The following is an 18,780-nucleotide window of genomic DNA, read 5'->3' on the forward strand; positions in this document are numbered from 1 at the left end:
CTAGTTTGGCCAACCAAGTAACAGAGCTGGCTGAGAGGCAAAGAGAGCAGGCTCCTTCCTCTTGTTGCCAGCCCTGCCTAGAGAATCCCTGTAGCAGAAATAATACTGCTTTGGATGGGGCGAGGGCGGGGGGGGGGGGGGGGTGGAGAAGGGCGGGCGGCGGCGCTGGAGCAGGGATAGTGAGGAAAATGTGAGCTTAGAGTAATTGTAGGACATATCAAAGGCAATTCTAGCATGTTACCTCTCTGTTAGAAGAGGTAGGAAGTAAAAGAGGTTCAAATGAGTGTTGATGGGTCTATAGATAATAGAGTAACACTTTGCCTTATCTTTGGATTTTTTAAAAAGTAGTCAGAATGGTATAAAAAAATTCCCATGTACCATCAGTTCCCTTCAACAATTAACACATAGCCAATGTTGTTTCCGCTGTACTCCCCATCCACTTCCCCCCACCTCCCATATATATGTGTGTGTGAATGTGTGTGTGTTTGTTTTTTCAAGAAGGAGGGAGAGAGAGATAGAAACATCAATGATGAGAGAATCATTGATCGGCTGCCTCCCATATGCCCCTTACTCAGGATTGAGCCTGCAACCCAGGCATGTGCCCTGACGGGGAATCAAATTGTGAACTCCTGGTTAATAGGTCCATGCTCAACCACTGAACCACACTGGCCCGGCTATATATATTGTTAATCCTCACTTGAGGATATTATTTTCCATTGATTTTTAGAGAGAGTGGAAGGGACGAGGGAGAGAGAGGGAAACATTGATGTGAGAGAGACACATTGATCAGTTACCTCTCGTACATGCCCCCAGGGATCAAACCCACAACCTGTGTATGTGCCCAGACTGGGAATCAAACCCACAACTTTTCTGAGCCACACTGGCCAGGGCATATTTTTGCCATCTCTGAGACATATCAGTAGCAACATGTGAATCTGATTTAGATCCTGATTCAAACAAACTATAAAATTGCAATTGTAAGACAATTAGAAATTTGAACATCTTTGCATTTGATGGTGTGAAGGTGAAACATGAGTTCTGGAAAGCTCCACCTAGGTCTGTAGTCAACGGCGGGTTCTGGGTCAGTGAGGATGCCAGGACCACAGGCAGGGTTAACAGCCTGTCCCTTAAAATTCTAGGTCAGTCTTCTGCTCTCCTCCTTCCCTTTCATGGGAATGAGAGAAGACGGGCTTGGGGTTCTTTTGAGAAGGCTGTACTTGTATCTCCACTGGAGTAAGTGTTGACCCAGTCTTCTCTTCAACTCATCAAATCTTTTCTGAGCTCCTACTATGCCACCTTATTATTACCTTATCATAGTGTGCCTCCTCCCATGCTGTATTATAATAAGGTAATAATGAGGTGAGCAGGGTCCTCTTAAGGAGAAACCTTCCAGTCCATTGGCAAAAGAGCATGGTGTCTGTGAGAACCATTTTCAAGCAAGGTCTGGTCTTCTAGCCATAGGCCAGCCTAGTTGACCACAAGTGCCTTCTCTGTATGAAGGATAAGGAGATCTGTAAGACACAACATCTATCCTTCTAGAACCTGTTTTCTGCTTGGGGAGACAGCTTAACAACCATTCACTAAAGTAGTTATTGAGCACCTGCCATGTTCAAGAGTATACACGTGAAGCAGTCTGAGAACACTTAAGACTATGTAAAAGAAAATGTTAACTAATTTGATGTAGACTATACGTTACCTGGATATATACAGAAGAGGGAGATCAGTGAAAGTCAGGCTGCTTGAATTGTAAAGGATGGGTAAGACATCTATACATATAAATTTGTCCATTACGGTGTCCCAGTCGCGACCAGTCTGTGGGCAGGGACGGGGGCGGGGACTTCCACCCCAGCACTAACATCACGCTGCCTGCATGTGTCCCTGCTCAGCGCTGAGGTGAAGCTGCCTGCCTGCATCCCTGGCTAGGAACGTGACACTGCCTGCGTGTGTCCTGCTCAGCGTTGACTGACGCTGCGGGGGCGGGCTGGCCTTGACGGGGGACCTCAGGCCATGCCCCTGGTGCCAGGCTGGGAGACCTCAGACCGTGCCCCCCACCCCAGCACCAGGCCAGGAGACCTCAGGCTGCACCCCACCCAGCAGGACTTGATGGGGGACCTGAGGCTGCACCCCCCACCCAGCGCCAGGCTGGGGGACCTGAGGCTGCGCCCCCCGCCCAGAGGGGCTTGATGGGGCTGGGGCCAGCCAAGTCTGGGTCTCACCCAGTGGGGGTGGGGCCATCTGGGTCTGGATCTCCTGTGTTTTCGAAGTGCATGCAGGTGGTGGGCAGGGACTTGACTCTAGGTCCCACGGTGCGCCCCAGACTCTGACAGGAGGGAGATTTTATATATATTTTTACTAATTTTCTTTCATCTCTGACACTTCTATTATAGAGAAAGGGCAAATAGCAATATTAATATATTTCTTCTAATTAATTCCCTTTTTATGTGCATGAATTTTATGCACCGGGCCACTAGTAGATAAATAAAAGGAAGGAATAGTGAGGCCATATAGAAAAAAAAGAGTACAAGCCTTGGGTTGAACAGACCAACTCTGTCATTAACTACTGATGTGACCTGAGACAAGCTGCATTAATAGTCCAAGTCCTGGTTTCTTCATTAATAGGAATAATGACATGTATGGTTCTTCTAAGGAAAATGGTTGTGAAGTTCCTAGCACAATACCTGTCACCTAATAAGTGTTCAATAAATTCAGGCCATATGGGTGTTGGAGGAAGAGTCTTAGTCCTTGGGATATTAGCTTTCAGGACTCACCTGTGACCTTCCACTGAGTATGAAATGTGCTCCCTGCAGTGAGCCTGCCATATTCTACAGTGTTAGTGTTAGTGGTGATTCTGGCCAGGGTTAGAGTGGCATCAGGAAGAGGAAAGGGCACAATAATAAATTTAGTACCATTTATTGAATCCTTACTAAATGCCAAGTAATTTTCTGAGTTCCTTATATACATTTTTTCATGTAACAGCTATATTGAAATTTAATTCACACGCTGTACAATTCAGTCACTTAAAGTGTATAACGCAGTGGTTTATAGTATATTCACAAGAGTTGTGCAGCTATCACTGCAATTAGTTTTAGAACATTTTCATTACCCCATAAATAAATCCCATACCCATTATTAATCATCCCCCATTTTATCTCTCAACTTCCCTAGAACTTGACAACTACTAACTAATCTACTTTCTGTCTCCATACATTTGCCTGTTCTGGACATTTCATATAAATGCAATCATACAACATGTGTTCTTTTGTGACTGGCTTCTTTCTTTAGCATGTGTTCAAGGTCCATCAATGTTATAGCACATGCCCTAGCCAACCTGGCTCAGTGAATAGAGCATCAGCCTGTAGACTGGAGAGTTTCAGGTTCGATTCTGGTCAAGGGCATGTTCCTCAGTTGCAGGCTCAATCCGTGGCCCTGGTTAGGCATGTGCAGGAGGCAGCCAATCATTGTGTCTCTCTGACATGGATGTTTCTCTCTCTGTGTCTTTCCCACTCCCTCCAAAAATCAATGGAAAAATATCCTTAGGTGAGGATTAACAGCAAAAAAAAAATGTTGTAGCATGTATTAGTACTTTATTCCTTTTTCATAGTCAAATAATATTCCATTAAATGAATATGCCACATTTTATTTATCCATTCATCAATCGAGGGACAGTTGGGTTGTTTCTACTTTTGGCTATTATGAATAATGCTGCTATGAATATTTGTGTACAAGTTTTTGTGTGGACATAATGTTTTCATTGGGGGGGGGGGGTTATATTTGGGAGTAGAATTGATGGGTCATATGGTAAGTCTGTGTTTAACCTTTTGAGGAACTGCCAGACTGTTTTCCAAAGTGGCTGCACCATTTTACATTCCCACCAGCCATGTGTGAGGAATCCAGTTTCTCTGCATCCTTACCAGTACCTGTTATTGCCTGTCTTTTTTACTTTAGCCACCCTAATGGATGTGAAGTGGTATATTGTGGTTTTGAATTGCATTTCCCTATTGGCTAATGATGTTGGGCTTCTTTTTGTGTGTTTTTGGCCATTTGTATTTTTCAGAAATATCTTTGGAAAAATATCTACTCAGATCCTGTGTGCATATCTTAATTGGGTTTATCATTGGATCTTATTAGGTCGGTGATACTACTTATTTTGCTGGTGAGGAAACAAGGTCTCACAGATGTTAAGGATTTTGATCAGAGTCACACAGTTGGTGAGTTTTGCTTCCCAGGCTAACTGACTGTGACCTCTCTGCTCTTTCTAATAACACAGTGCTGCCCACTGAGGATTCACTGTAGCATCACCACAGTCCTCTTTTTGGAGCCTCAACCAGCAGGAGGGGAGGAATTGAAAGTCTATATTGAGAAATTAACTGGGACCAGGAATGAGAGGCTTCTGAAAGTCAAATAGAAGAATGTGGATATTGCCCTGACCGGTTTGGCTCAATGGATAGAGCATCGGCCTGCGGACTGAAGGGTCCCAGGTTCGATTCCAGTCAAGGGCATGTACCTTAGTTGCGGGCACATCCCCAGGGGGTGTGTGCAGGAGGCAGCTGATCGATGTTGCTCTCTCATCGATGTTTCTAACTCTCTGTCCCTCTCCCTTTCTCTCTGTAAAAAATCAATAAAATATATATTAAAAAAAAAAGAAGAAGAAGAATGTGGATATTATGGGTTCCAGGACAGGAGAAATATGTTAATTTGAAAGTTGCCATTTCCTAGGTGCCCATTATTTCCTGTTCCCCTCACTATACTCCATCGTTTCTAATTTTCACAGCAACCCAATTAATAGATACTAATGTCCTGATTTTACCAATAAGAAATTTGAGGCCCAGAGGGATGGAGTAATTTTCCAGTCATCAGGATTAGAATCCATGTCTCTCTGACTCGAAATTCTGAATTCTTTCCTTTCAGAGATACTTTATAAAAGAAAGATTATTTTATACTATTTGTAGTGTTTACGTGCTCTTGAGGGTAGAGCCCATTCTCTATCCCCATGGCCTAGCCTGTACAAAGTACTTAATAAAATGTTTAGTGGATGAATGAGGACTACAGTGTATTGTGTAGAAGGACCTAATTCCAACTGGGATTTTTGGAGGGAGATGAGCTAATAAGTGAGATATTGGAGGTCTCGTCGCAAGGCTTGGTGTCCTGGGAGCTTGGGTCTAACTTTGTAAACATGGGGCTTGGGAAGAATGTTCTGGTGCCCAGACATCCTTTGCTTTCTTAGAGCAGGATCAGGCAGGTTTGGCCAGTCTTACATCTTTTTAGTGTTTTTCACAGAACATTAGAGTGGGAAGGACCCTCAGGAGATCATCTGCCCCAGTGTTTCTCAGAGTCTTCTTGGGGGAACAACACAATGGGCTTTTTATTTTTTTATTTTTAAAAAAATATATTTTATTGATTTTTTACAGAGATGAAGAGAGAGGGATAGAGAGTTAGAAACATCGATGAGAGAGAAACATCGATCAGCTGCCTCCTGCACACCTCCTACTGGGGATGTGCCCGCAACCAAGGTACATGTCCTTGACCAGAATCGAACCTGGGACCTTTCAGTCCACAGGCTGACGCTCTATCCACTGAGCTAAACCAATTAGGGCCACAATGGGCTTTTTAAAATGTATATTCCCAGGCGCTGCCTGCTGAATCTAAATTGTTGAAGTGGGGGCCCAAGATTCAGTGTTTTGTTACAAGTTACCCAGGTGGTGGTGTTGTTTTAATATATTTTTATTGATTTCAGAGAGGATGGGAGAGGGAGAGAGAGATAGAAACATCAATGAGAGAGACTCATTAATTGGCTGCCTCCTGCATTTCCCACACTGGGGATTGAGCCCACTACCTGGGCATGTGCTCTGACCGGGAATTGAACTGTGACCTTCTGGTTCATAGGTCAATGTTCAACCCCTGAGCCACATTGGCCAGGTCCCACAAAAGTTTGAGGAACACTGATGTACAAAAACTCCGTTTTAAAAATAGGGAATCACAGAGGTATTGGGACACAACTCCAGTTAGTGAAAGCCATTTTTAAACCCAGTTCTCTTGTCTCCTGGCTTATTGTTCTTGTTGTTCCCCATGTTGCTTAATTCATTAACAAAAACAATTGTATGTCCATAGCTTACCGGATAGAGTCCAAACCCCTCTCAGGATCAGGCCTCTGCCTACCTGGGCAGCCTCATCTCTGCCTACTGCTCCACACACCTTCACTCAGAATTCCAGGCTCACCAAAGGACTTCCAGTATCTTGAATGAATGAACAGGCAATAGTCTTTAACCTCTGGCCTTTGCAAATGATACTTCCTGTCCTGGAATGCCCTTCTTCCCCTTGCCACCTGTCAAGCTCCCCTTCATCCTTAGAACAGTTCTCCTGAGGGATACCTCCCCAAGCTACATGACATGTACGCCATCTGTACTGCCATCAGACTATGCATGCATGCCTCTCATAGCACTTTCTGAATTGCGGTGCCAGGGGTGGTGTGCCTATGGGCAGGTAGATGAATGAAGTCTCAAACTGCATGAAAAACTGAAGTGATGCTGTATGAAGTACATACAAAAAATGTTGTACTAGTTACAGTCATCCATGAGGAGCCTAGGGGAGTTTTTGATGTTTAATAAATCTTTATTGTTCAGATTATTACAGTTGTTCCTCTTTCCCCCCCCACCCCCACCCCATAGCTTCCCTCCACCCGGTTCCCACCCCACCCTCTCCCCTTACATGCCCCCCCGGCACTGTCCTCATCCATAGGTGTACGATTTTTGTCCAGTCTCTTCCCAAACCCCCAATACCCCCTTCCCCCCGAGAATTGTCAGTCCACTCCCTTTCTATGCCCCTGATTCTATTATATTCACCAGTTTATTCTGTTCATCAGATTTTTTATTCACTTGATTTTTAAATTCACTTGTTGATAGATATGTATTTGTTGTTCATAATTTTTATCTTTAACTTTTTCTTCTTCCTCTTCTTAAAGAATACCCTTCAGCATCCTATCTAATAATAGAGTAACATGTAAATTTCCATCACTCCGCTACGCCCACGATTGGGCAGCGGGAGGCTGAGAGGCGGGACTCGGGGTGGCCTATCCGGCCATTGAGAGGCATGGATCCGCTGCCACTCAGGGGGGCTACCCTGCTGTTGAGAGGCGCAGGGGGCGGGACTCCTGCCCCCTGTGCCTCTCAACGGCCAGATCCGCGGCCGCTGAGGGGGCCTGCCTCGGACACCCAGCTGCACCTCTCAACGACAGGGTAGCCAGGTATCCGCAGCAGCCCCCCTCAGCGGCCGTTAAGAGGCGCAGGGGGCGGGAGTCCCGCCCCCTGCGCCTCTCAACAGCAGGGTAGCCCCCCTCAGCGGCCGTGGACCATCAAAAGTGGGGGAGCTGGGTGCCTGTCTGCTCCGGCACCAGCGGACAGGCACCCAGCTCCACCGCGAAAAGCAAAAGCGTGTAGGGGACCCTACACGTGCATGATTCAATCATGCACTGGGCCTCTAGTTTCATATAATACTGGTTTGGCGGTGATGAACTCCTTTAGCTTTTTTTTATCTGTGAAGCTCTTTATCTGACCTTCAATTCTGAATGATAGCCTTGCTGGATAGAGTAATCTTGGTTGTAGGTTCTTGCTATTCATCACTTTGAATATTTCTTGCCACTCCCGTCTGGCCTGCATAGTTTCTGATGAGAAATCAGCTGACAATCATATGGGTACTCCCTTGTAGGTAACTAACTGTTTTTCTCTTGCTGCTTTTAATATTCTCTCTTTGTCTTTTGCTCTTGACATTTTAATTATGATGTGTCTTTGTGTGGTCCTCTTTGGATTCCTTTTGTTTGGGGTTCTGTTTGCTACCTGGACTTGTAAGTCTCTTTCTTTCACCAGGTAGGGGAAGTTTTCTGTCATTATTTCTTCAAATAGGTTTTCAATATCTTGCTCTTTCTCTTCTTCTGGCACCCCCATAATTTGGATGTTGGTACACTTGAAGTTGTCCCAGAGGCTCCTTCCACTATCGTCATATTTTCAGATTCTTTTCTCTTTTTGCTTTTCCGGAGGAGTGTTTTTTGCTTCTTCATATTTCAAATCTTTGACTTGATTCTTGCGATCCTCTAATCTGCTGTTGGATCTCTGTATATTATTCTTTATTTCAGTCAGTGTATGCTTAATTTCTAGTTGGTCCTTTTTCATATCCTCGAGGGTCTCACTATATTTCTTGGAGGTTTCTAGAAGATTCTTGAATAACCTTATATAACCGTGGTTTTGAACTCTGTATCCAGTAGTTTGCTTTCCTCCATTTCTGTCATTTGTGACCTGTTTCTTTGTCTCCGCATTTTGGCTGCTTCACTGTGTTGATAGCGTGGCTTTGTGTGCTAGGTGTCCTATAGGGTCCAGTGGCTCAGCCTCCCCAATTACCTGAGGTGGACACTCTTGGTGCACCCCGTTTGTGGGCTGTGTGCACAGTCTTGTTGTAGTTAAGCCTTGATTGTTGTTGGCCTGGGAGGAATTGACCTCCAGGCCAATTGACTGTGAGGATCAGTTGTATCTACGATGGGAGAACTTCTGTGCTGGAGACAGCCTTATGAGGCAAGACTTGCTTCAGTGGGGCTTTGGTGCTCACTGAGTCTGCCCCCTGAATGTGTCCCTTACGGATCTGAGGAGTTGTAATCTGGATTGTCCCACTCTGACCACTGAGTATACTGGATCTTCAAGGAGGTGCTAATTTAGCCTCTGCCTGAGGCTACCCAGCAGGAGCTACGGAGAGATCTGCAGATTCCTCTTCTTTGTTTGGGGTTTGGAGGTTCCCACATGAGGCCCATCTGTGAAGCAATGCAAGTTGCTGTGGAGCCTTGGGCCTTCTTTTGGAAGTTCTGGGGCTCTCTGACCCAGCTGCAGTTTGTTAGGTAATTTTAGATATCAAAGGGCCAGGCCATTCATATGCAAAAGCCTCTGCGCACAGCTGGGGTGGGGTTTTAAATTGAGTGGGGCGGGGTCTCAGGGAATCAACAGGGTGGAGCAAACAGCAGTGGCTGACCCGTCAGCCCTGCACTAAGAGGCCCCCGGGTCTCAGTGTCCCACGGTAATCGTAATTGCTGCAAGCACCTCTGAGAGAAAGCCATCCTCATGTTCCGGCCCGATGCCAGACGGTCCAGTTTCCCCCTGTATGAGTCTGGGTCCCCAGAGTCTCGCCCAGAACTGGAGTTCAGAGCAGTTGGGAGCTTGTGTCTCCCTCCCGATTGAAAAAGACAGCCACGTCCTCAGTTGCCAGCCCCTTTCTGCTCACACACCTCCGTACCTCCACACTTTACTTCCACACCTCCTCTGAGTCTCAGTGTGCTTTTCTCTTTCCTTCTAGTTGTAGAATTTCCACTCAGCCAGCCTTCCTGTGGTTCTGGATGATGTCCATTTTGTCTTTTAGTTGTAGTTTTGAAGTTGTTGTGCGAGGCAACAAGTTCAGGTGTTTACCTATGCCGCCATCTTGGTTTTTCTCCAGAAAGGAAAATTTTAACACAATAAAATATTACAAGAGATGTTGTAAGACAATATATAATTAACTGGTAGATGAATACACATAATTGACATGACAGTTATCCAGGGCAGAGCTGGGGGGAGAGGACTTCCCAGCCTTGAATTGGGCTTTAAATAACAGGTAGAATTTGGAGAGGAAAGTGGACTGTCTAGGCCTTGCACTCTCCAAGGATGGTCTCATGGTGACCCAACACAGGGAATCTCCCTCTTGCCCTATCCTCTGGCTGCTGACAAATGCAACAGGCAGAGCTGACAGTGCCCACAGAGGTTGAGGAAGCAGCCTGCAATGCGGGCAGTAGGATGGCCATCTCTCAGATTGTAGTGAGGATTTAATGTGGTTGTAGATAAAAAACACCTTGTAGATACTCAAGAATTTAGCTTAGTCTCTGAGCTTCAAGCCAGCTTAGGTCAACCTGGGTTATGTGAGGTTTGACCTTGTGGACATTGCAGAAACTATGCAGTATAGAGGACGGAGCCAGGCAGGCTTGAGGTCTAGTCCTAGTTCACTACTCACTAGCAGTGCAAGTTTGACAGTCTGCCTAACTTCTTTACCTCTATCTCTTGTTCAATAGAGAATAGATCTTGACCCGTCTGCCCTAGATTGTCATGAGGATAGGGAATGATTGCATTGTAGTACTCACTAAACTGTAAAATGCTGCACAAATGTAAGGGGTTATTCTTGAGTTTGTCATATTAGTTGTAGAGGTTTCCTCTCAAAGAGACATGCTCACATCTTTAAAGACAGGGCACTCTTGGACACTCCATGACATTAGATTGCACAGCTCCTGGGAGTAGTGGGTAGAGGCTGAGCTGAGGGAATGGGACTTGTATCTAGGGTTGCCTTTCCTCTGCACAAGGCAGCAGTAAGTAATAAAGGTTTTGTCATCTGGAGACCACCCATATTGCCTCATACACCTTTTTTCAAAATTTCCCCCAATAGACTTAGCAATGTGAGGACAGGAGCCATGTCTGAGTCATCTCCGTGTCCCTAGTTTCTAACCCAAGGGAAAAAGCAGCATTAGTAAATGTTTTGGTAATGTTTTTTAAGCCTATCATCACATTTGATTCTCATGATATTTAAATATTTAGTGTTCCTCGAATTATTCCTTATCATACCCATTGTACAGATAGAAGAACTTCGTAAATGGCATAACTAAGAGTCAGGAGTCCATGACTCCTTTACCTTAAATCACTGTTTCTCATCATGGGAGGTAGTGGATTTTGTTGGTTGGTTGGCTGGTTGGTTTTGGTTTTAGGTTGTTTCTTTTTTAGGGAGCGGGTGCAGTTTCAGCAGTGCTTAGGAATGGCCAGAGCTGCATGAAGGGCTTCAGGTACTACTTTCACTTCTGCTGACTCTTGGCACTGCTGAGGCTAGGGAATCCTGCAGAGTATCTCTCAGGCACATACTTGTCATGGCACCCAGGCATAGACTTTGCAACATCAAAAAGTCAGAGATGAGAGCAGAAGGATAACAAAGTGATGCCTTGTCACTCTCCCTGTGGCCTCGGGGGGTGCAACCTCCACTGAAGAGACAGGCTTGGAGGGGAAGCAGGAGCCTAAGCCCGTATTCCCAGTGCTGGAGACAGGCTAGTAGATGTCTTTGTTGGGAAGGGCATGGTTCACTGGCTGAAGACCACCTGTAAACATGGGGCCACAAAATACCACTGTAGTGGCCAGCTGGTGAGCCAGTCTTAAATGAGTCACTTTAGCTTCCGTGGATTTGCATACTTTTCTTCAGTGAAGTGGGTAAGTGTGTGAGGGTGTGTGCTGTACCTACTTCTCCCCACAACTTTACACCTTTGAAAGAAAAGAATATGAAATCTAATGAGCTGGGGACTTCAGCAAGATGATGTGGGACAAATTGGGGGAGAGAGATTATTGTTGATAAGAGCATGAAATGGGCCTTGCTCAACCACCAGCTGATTGTGGCACCCTTATCAACTTTAGTTCCTTACTTGTAAAATGGGGAGAGTAAACTTACACCTCACAGATTATTCTGAAATAAATAAGTGAAAATATTTTACAGGTTTTAATGTATTACTCAGTTCCAAAGAGTGTTCTGAGGAACACCAGCACTGCAGGATTTTAATAAGGGTTAGGTGGAGAGATGCTGTCAAACCAGGAACTGCCGAGTGACACCGAATTAAACAGATGGTTCTTAACTAAGAACTGTGCCTTTCTGAGGGGAATGGTGTATGCAGGATTCCCCAAATGGACCTCTTTCACAGAGAGAATATACTTTGGAAGCACAAGACTAGACAGTAAGGATACTAGCTGACATTTACTGAGAGGTACTGTATGCCAGGGACTGCTCCAAGCCCCTTTACTCATAGTGTCTCATTTAATCCTTAAGTATCCCTGAGAGGGTACTGTTATCATCTCCATTTACAGATAAAGAAACTTGGCACAGAGAGTGTAGGTAGTTACCCAATATTACACAGTCAGCAAATTCAGGACTGAGATCCAAACATAGGTGGTCTGGCTCCAGAGCTCACCTATTTAACAGCCACACACTTGTGCCTCCACTAAATACTTGTTGACTGACATTATTATCATCCCCAAAACAAGGTAATATCAGAACTTATTTATGAATTATGTATTTACTAGAGGCCCGGTGCATGAAATTCATCTGGGGGGGAGTGTCCTTCAGCCCAGCCTGCACACTCTCCAATCTGGGACCCCTTGAGGGTTGTCCGACCACCTGTTTAGGCTCAATCCCACCAGGATCGGGCCTAAATGGGCAGTCGGACATCCCTCTCACAATCCAGGACTGCTGGCTCCCAACCGCTCGCCTGCCAGCATGATCACCCCCTAACCACTCCACTGCCAACCTGATCGATGCCTAACTGCTCCCCTGCCAGCCCAATTGCCCCTAACTGCCCTCCCCTGCTGGCCTGGCCCCCCTCAACTGCCCTCCCCTGCAGGCCTACCCCCCCAACTGCCCTCCCCTGCAGGCCTTATTCCCCCCCCCGCAACTGCTCTCCCCTGCTGCCCTGGTCTCTCCCAACTGCCCTCCTCTGTTGGTCCAGTGACCCCTAACTGCCCTCCCTGCTGGCCTGATCACCCACAACTACCCTCCCCTGCAGGCCTGGTCCCCCCCAACTGCCCTCCCCTGCAGGCCTGGTCCTCCCCAACTGCCCTCCCGTGCAGGCCTGGGTCCCCCCGAACTGTCCTCCACTGCAGGCCTGGTTTCCCCCCCCCAACTGCCCTCTACTGCAGGCCTGGTACCCTCCCCCCTACTGCCCTCCCCTGCAGGCCTGGTCCACCCACAACTGCTCTCCCCTGCAGGCCTGGTCCCCCCCAACTGCCCTCTCTGCTTGCCTGATCGCCCACAACTGCCCTCCCCTGCAGGCCTGATCCCCCCCAACTGCCCTCCCCTACAGGCCTGGGTCCCCCCTAACTGCCCTCCTCTGCCAGCCTGGTTACCCCCAACTGTCCACAACTGCCCTCCCCTGCCAGCCATCTTGTGGCGGCCATCTTGTGTCCACATGGGGGCAGCCATTTTTGGCCACATGGGGGTGGCCATGTTGTGTCTTGGTGTGACGGTCAATTTGCATATTACTCTTTTATTAGATAGGATTTGCTAGTTCAACCAATATTTATCAAGCATGTATTTATGACCAGATACCATACTGGGCACTGGGGACACAACTGTGAAGACGGTCACACTTCTGTTTTCCCGAGCTTTTTGCCTAGTGGAGAACGTAGTCAAGAAAACAGGTGATTGCAATAGACTGTAATAAATACTTAATCGGAAGATGTCTAAGGTTCTGGGTAGCTCTTAGGAGCAGTAACTACCTCAAACTTGGAAAGCATTACTAGAAGAACTGATTTCTAATCAGAGGCCTAAAAATGAATTGGAGTTAGCCAACTGAAGGCATGGAAGAGGGGAAGATGTCCAGGCAGTGGAATGGCAATTGTAAAAGCTCAGAGGCAAAAAAAAAAAAAAAAAAAGGCATTAGAAAGGGATTGTGAGAAATGAGACCTCAGAGGTGAGCAGGGATCCTCTTATGATTTCTTAATAGTCAGGCTATGATGTCAGCACTTTGGTGACATTTGTCTCTGAACTGAATAATCCATCTGTGTTTCCTAAATTCCTCTGCTTTTTATGGTAAGCACCCTAGGTATGGCTCTATAATTGCACTTGTGAAACATATTATATAATTTGTTCAATGGTATGATTCTTGCATTAGACTCTTTTATTCATTAGTATATCTCCAGCAGCTACCACCATGCATTGGTGCTCATAAAGTGTTGTTTGTTGAATGAATGGTATGTTTTCTTTGTAAAATGGATTATACCCTTCCTGCTTTCTTGAGCCAACTATCACTTTTCTTCAGGTTCATTATTGTATCCAGCAGTTAATGTCCAATGGGCAATTCAGTGGTGCCCTTAGGGGTTTTTGAGGTGCAGTATTCTGTGGATTCCTTTTTAGCTTTTTATTGTGCTGTTCTTTTCCCTCCCTGCCTGGCCCGCACTTGATTGTAATCAGTCTGCTTGATTATAAAACCTCCTCCCCAGTCTTATTGTTTTCTTCTCCTAATCTGCAGTGAACTGGAAACAAGATGATTTACCATTATTTGATAAGACTGTTTGCCACTAAGAGTTGGTAATCTCTGAGTTAGGTCTCTAAAAGGCTCTCTTATGGAGAAAATGCATATGGGACTTGTGTGTTAGCTACTCAGAGGCCTTCTTCCTGTTCTCTCTACCCCAGGAAAGGTTAGATAACACTCCAGGTGTGGAGGGGAGGAGGTTATCAGTTGGAGAGCCTCTGCCTGGTACAGAATTGCTGATTCACTATTGATTCCCTAGGCCACAAGAAAGTGTGGTCTATTCTCAGCTACATACTCCACCAACTTCATTTTGGCCAAACATTTGAAATACTCCCACCTAAGCTAGCTACAGACCTCAGGCGGTTCCCTCTTAAGGCAAGTTCTGCAGAAAGTAGAGTGCACCTTCACCTGAGCAGGAAAAGGAGGGAGAATAAGAATCAAGGCTGGCCCTAACAGGTTTGGCTCAGTGGATAGAGTGTCGGCCTGTGGACTAAAGGGTCCCAGGTTCGATTGTGGTCAAGGGCATGTACCTTGGTTGCAGGCACATCCCAAGTAAGGGGTGTGCAGGAGGCAGCTTATCAATGTTTCTCTCTCATCGATGTCTCTCTCTATCCCTTTTCCTTCCTCTCTGTAAAAAATCAATAAAATATATTTAAAAAAAAAAAAAAAAAGAGTCAAGGCTGGGACCAGACATCTAGGCTCTGAGTCAGAAAGGGATCTACTTTGCTCATTTGCAAAATTAGGATGACAGCATGATATGAAGGAGAGAAAGAATAAAGACTCAGATTAGACCTGGGTTCTAATCATCACTCAACCACGTACAAGGGTGGGCAAAAGTAGGTTTATAATTGCAAGTACACAAAACACAGATTTTATTCTTGTACCATTATTTATTAATTATTATTTATTTGTATTATAACTCTAGGCCTACTTTTGCTCACCTCTGTACTAGCTGTGAGACATCTGTGTTTCAGTTTCCTCGTCTATAAAACGAGAATGATAATACCCACTATATAAGGTAGTTATGAGAATTGAATAGATTGTGTGAAGCTACCATGCCAGGCACAGAGTAGAAAAAGGTCAGTAAATGAGATGTTAGTATTAGGAGAAGGCATGACAGTCTGGCTTTTTGAACTTTAAATAGGAAGGGAGGGGAAAATGCATGGACACTATTCTAATACCACTTACTTGGAAAAGAATGGTTTAGGAATTGTCTGATCCTTTTAACTACGTAGACAAGGTTACCTCTTGGTTGAATTACACCCCCTTTCCCAGTGGTGGTTGAGAGGAGCCTACCCCTTGCAGGCCCTGTGCTCTGGGCTAGAGAAGGGGGTTCAGGTAGGTAGGACCCAAATTCCACTCCCACTGAACTCAGTTCCGGAGGGAGCATAACAGTCACTCTGATAATTGGGGCAGAAAGAAACCCCATCACCTAAGTATCATAGTTGTTATGTGGGGTCTCAGGTCCCAAGGGAGGACCTCAGAGGTGGGGTAACCTTCCAATTTATTGTCCAGACTGGGACTGTCCAGGACAACAGGCATAAACCAGGTTTGTCCTGGATGTGTGTGATCACCCAACCCATAGGGTCCTATAAAAGTGACAGAACTGGTTTTAGGTTATTTAATATGAAATTGGAGAGGGAGAGTCATGAATACTAGCACTAGAGTGAGCCTAGGATTTTTGGTGGTTTGATCACATGAAATGCTTTTTAATCTTACCTTTAAAAACATGTTCACAGTGCATTTATTAAGGGTAAAAAAGCATATTACAAAATTGCAATGTAGTAAATTCCAATTCTATAGGATATATATGCATACATGGATATATGGATATATATACCAAAATATTAAATGCAGTTTTTCAAGTTGCAGAGATATTGATCCCTTCTTTGTATTTTTCTGTAGTTTCAAAGTCTTAATAGCTTTTATAAATTATAAAAGGTCATCACAAAATAATATCAAACACTCTGTAGGTTGTAAACATCCTCAGAGCAGAGGGATATGTTACTGTTCTGCAAAGAACAGCCTCTGTCTCCTGCCCTACTGGTCCCCTCTCTTACTCCAGCCTTTTTTCTTCACCTGGATGGCTCCTCTTCATCCTTCAAGATTCTGGACATCTGAGATCCTCTCTTCATTCCCAAATTGAGCTAATTTCCCCTCTGGCTTTCTATATCATCCTGTTATACTTCTAACATAGTATTTGTCTCAAATAATATGATAAACATGTGTTTGTTCTCTGTCTCCTCCTTCAGATTAGGTCAGAGACCATGTCTGATTCACTCTGTGTCCCCAAATGAATCCTACCTCATAATAGATGTCAGTAAATGTTTGTGGAACTAACTGACCTCTGCTTTACCTTCTCTTGCCTGGCACAGATTGCCACACACATAGTAGGTATCATCGTATGTTTAGCAAGTAGGTAAATGGGTGAGTGAGTAAATTAAAATGCCAAGAGAAAGATGGTGAAATTGGTTGCTCAGAGCATTTGTTGCTAATAGAAGGGTTTGTGTTACTATTCCCCCCAGTCCTGGTCACCCGAGAGGATGACTTCAACAACCGGCTGAACAACCGCGCCAGCTTCAAGGGCTGCACAGCCCTGCACTATGCTGTCCTTGCCGACGACTACCGCACAGTCAAGGAGCTGCTGGATGGAGGTAAGAGCATGGATGAATGGAGTGGGGGTTGGCAGAGAGAGAAACTTGACAACCTCTCACTCTGGAAATGCCATGCTCCCCCATAGCCCTGTTACCCTCCCAGGGCTGGAACTGCTTTGAGGGTGGCGGTACTTAATGAGAGGGGCAGTGTGCACATGTGATTTGACCTCGTGTGGGTGGAACATCTTTGCCTACCTGTGTTTTGTACCAGACCATCCTGCCTGTCTGCACATGCTCTAAGAGTCTTGTTCGTTGCAATCCCTAAAAGTGTCCTTTCTTCTCCACTATGACCTCTAGTGCAGGGCTAGTAGAACAAAGGGGAGGACCTTCACATCCCTATTAACCCAGGTCTCAAAGACATCCTCCTTGATTCCACCCCCACCCAAGTCTAAACTCATACTTGTCACAATCTGACATTGTTCTTACGTTTTCAGTAGTCTTCTCCCTAATTTGACTCTGAGCTCCCTGAAGTCAGCAAACTCATTCCCAGCACCTAGCACAGTACCCAGCACACAGCCAGCACTCAATAACCATTTGCTGAGTCATTGAATACCCTCCTTTGAGAGAGCATGATTTAAATTGATCAATCCCCAGATTCAGGCTGGTCTGCTCCTGTCCAAGTCTGGTGAAGAGTTATCTTCCACCCTGCCTGGTACCTCCCAAGCAGTCACTTTTCATACTACTTTCTTTTATCCCACTACAGTCTCTTTTCATGATAGGGAGCAATGCATCTTGCCAGGATGTGTGGTGCCCAGGCCCCTGAGTATGGTACATGACTGCCCTCAGTGCCACTTTGTGGGGCTAGAGACCATCTTTGGGGCTAGACACCCACCTAAGGGCCTGCTTGTCAGGGATTATTCTTCATAGAACTTACGAACTGCAAGGGTCCTCAGAGGTCATCGGGGCTACCCATTCTCCTCCTGGCACAAACCTTTCCAATAGTTGGCTGGCTGGCATTTCCTTGGATTTTGTCAAGGACTTAGAGAACTCTATTTCTTCCCTGGGAGTCCATTCCATTTTAGGTATCCATTTAGTTCATTTCTTCTTTGACTGCTTGAAATATCTTTAAATGAGCTGTGATTGTCTTCTCTGTAACTTATGCCAACTGTCCTCTTCAGCCCAATCACTTTTTCAAAGTCTTCAAAGACAGTTCTTTTCATCCCAGAGTCTTTGCCCTGCTGGCCCAACACCCCCAAATCCAGCCACACTGGCTTAATCCCCAGGCCTGGCCCAAACCCCCAGCCTACAAGGGACCTGTGCCTTGGTGTGGGGCATATACATTGTGGTAACAGTGCCTGGGATGATTGAAACTTTTGGAGCAAAAACTTACTGCTCTCAGAAGCAGACTTAGAAAACATCCCAAGCAGGGTGCTACTCACTTTGTCCTTTGGAAAGCTCTCTGGCGAGACATTTGTAGCTAAGAATTGGAGCATTCACCGTGGGGCTTCTCTCTGCCATGCTTTAAAATCAATCAATACCCCCAGCCATTGTCCAGTGGTTTACATTTCTCGCTTCCCTTCAGCCCCCAAACAGGCAGGGATTCACTCTAAAAAGAGACCCTCTCTCCAGCTTTCCAGATCGAACACCTTTGAAATGAAGAGGCATGGGCCTTTTATGAAGTGTCCCTCCTTCCCCCCAGGCCAAGGCTGGCCCTTTGAATCATTTCAGGGGCATGGTTCCTGCCTGTTGACTTGGAACAGATGCCCGTTGCCCCCACTTTTACAGTTTGCCCACCTGCCTTTTTACCCAGCTTCCATTTACACCCCCTGCCCTAGCCTCCCAGCCTCAAGGGCCAAAACCATTAACCCACTTATTTCTAACTTCCTGATCTGAACAAGTGGCCGTCACTCAGGGCTACAGGCCTGCCAACTTATGACCTCCCTCCCCCCTTGACCTCTCTTGGTTAGCCTGTGTGTGTGACCAGCCAACCGAGAGGCGGGATTCTACCCCCTTGTCCTGCGGGCTGTTGCCAGTAACATTTTCAAAGTCTTCTGACCTCAGTTGACCTTCTCCAAGGGTTTCAGGGAAAGCAGGAGAACTTCCTTCCTGACCATCCACTTTTCTTAACCTATA

General features: G+C 45.8%; 1 protein-coding gene across 2 annotated transcripts in view; it reads left to right on the top strand.

The window, feature by feature from the left end:
• CLPB (ClpB family mitochondrial disaggregase) overlaps positions 1-18,780 on the top strand; it is a 161,361-nt gene that overhangs the window by 66,086 nt on the left and 76,495 nt on the right. For both annotated transcript variants that reach the window (XM_008149929.3, XM_008149930.3), the window contains one exon: positions 16,579-16,707. In XM_008149929.3, the coding sequence (XP_008148151.2) occupies positions 16,579-16,707 (129 nt within the window). The remainder of the gene's footprint in view (positions 1-16,578; positions 16,708-18,780) is intronic.

This window comes from Eptesicus fuscus, chromosome 13 (genome assembly GCF_027574615.1).
Source record: "Eptesicus fuscus isolate TK198812 chromosome 13, DD_ASM_mEF_20220401, whole genome shotgun sequence".
Classification (NCBI taxonomy): domain Eukaryota; kingdom Metazoa; phylum Chordata; class Mammalia; order Chiroptera; family Vespertilionidae; genus Eptesicus; species Eptesicus fuscus.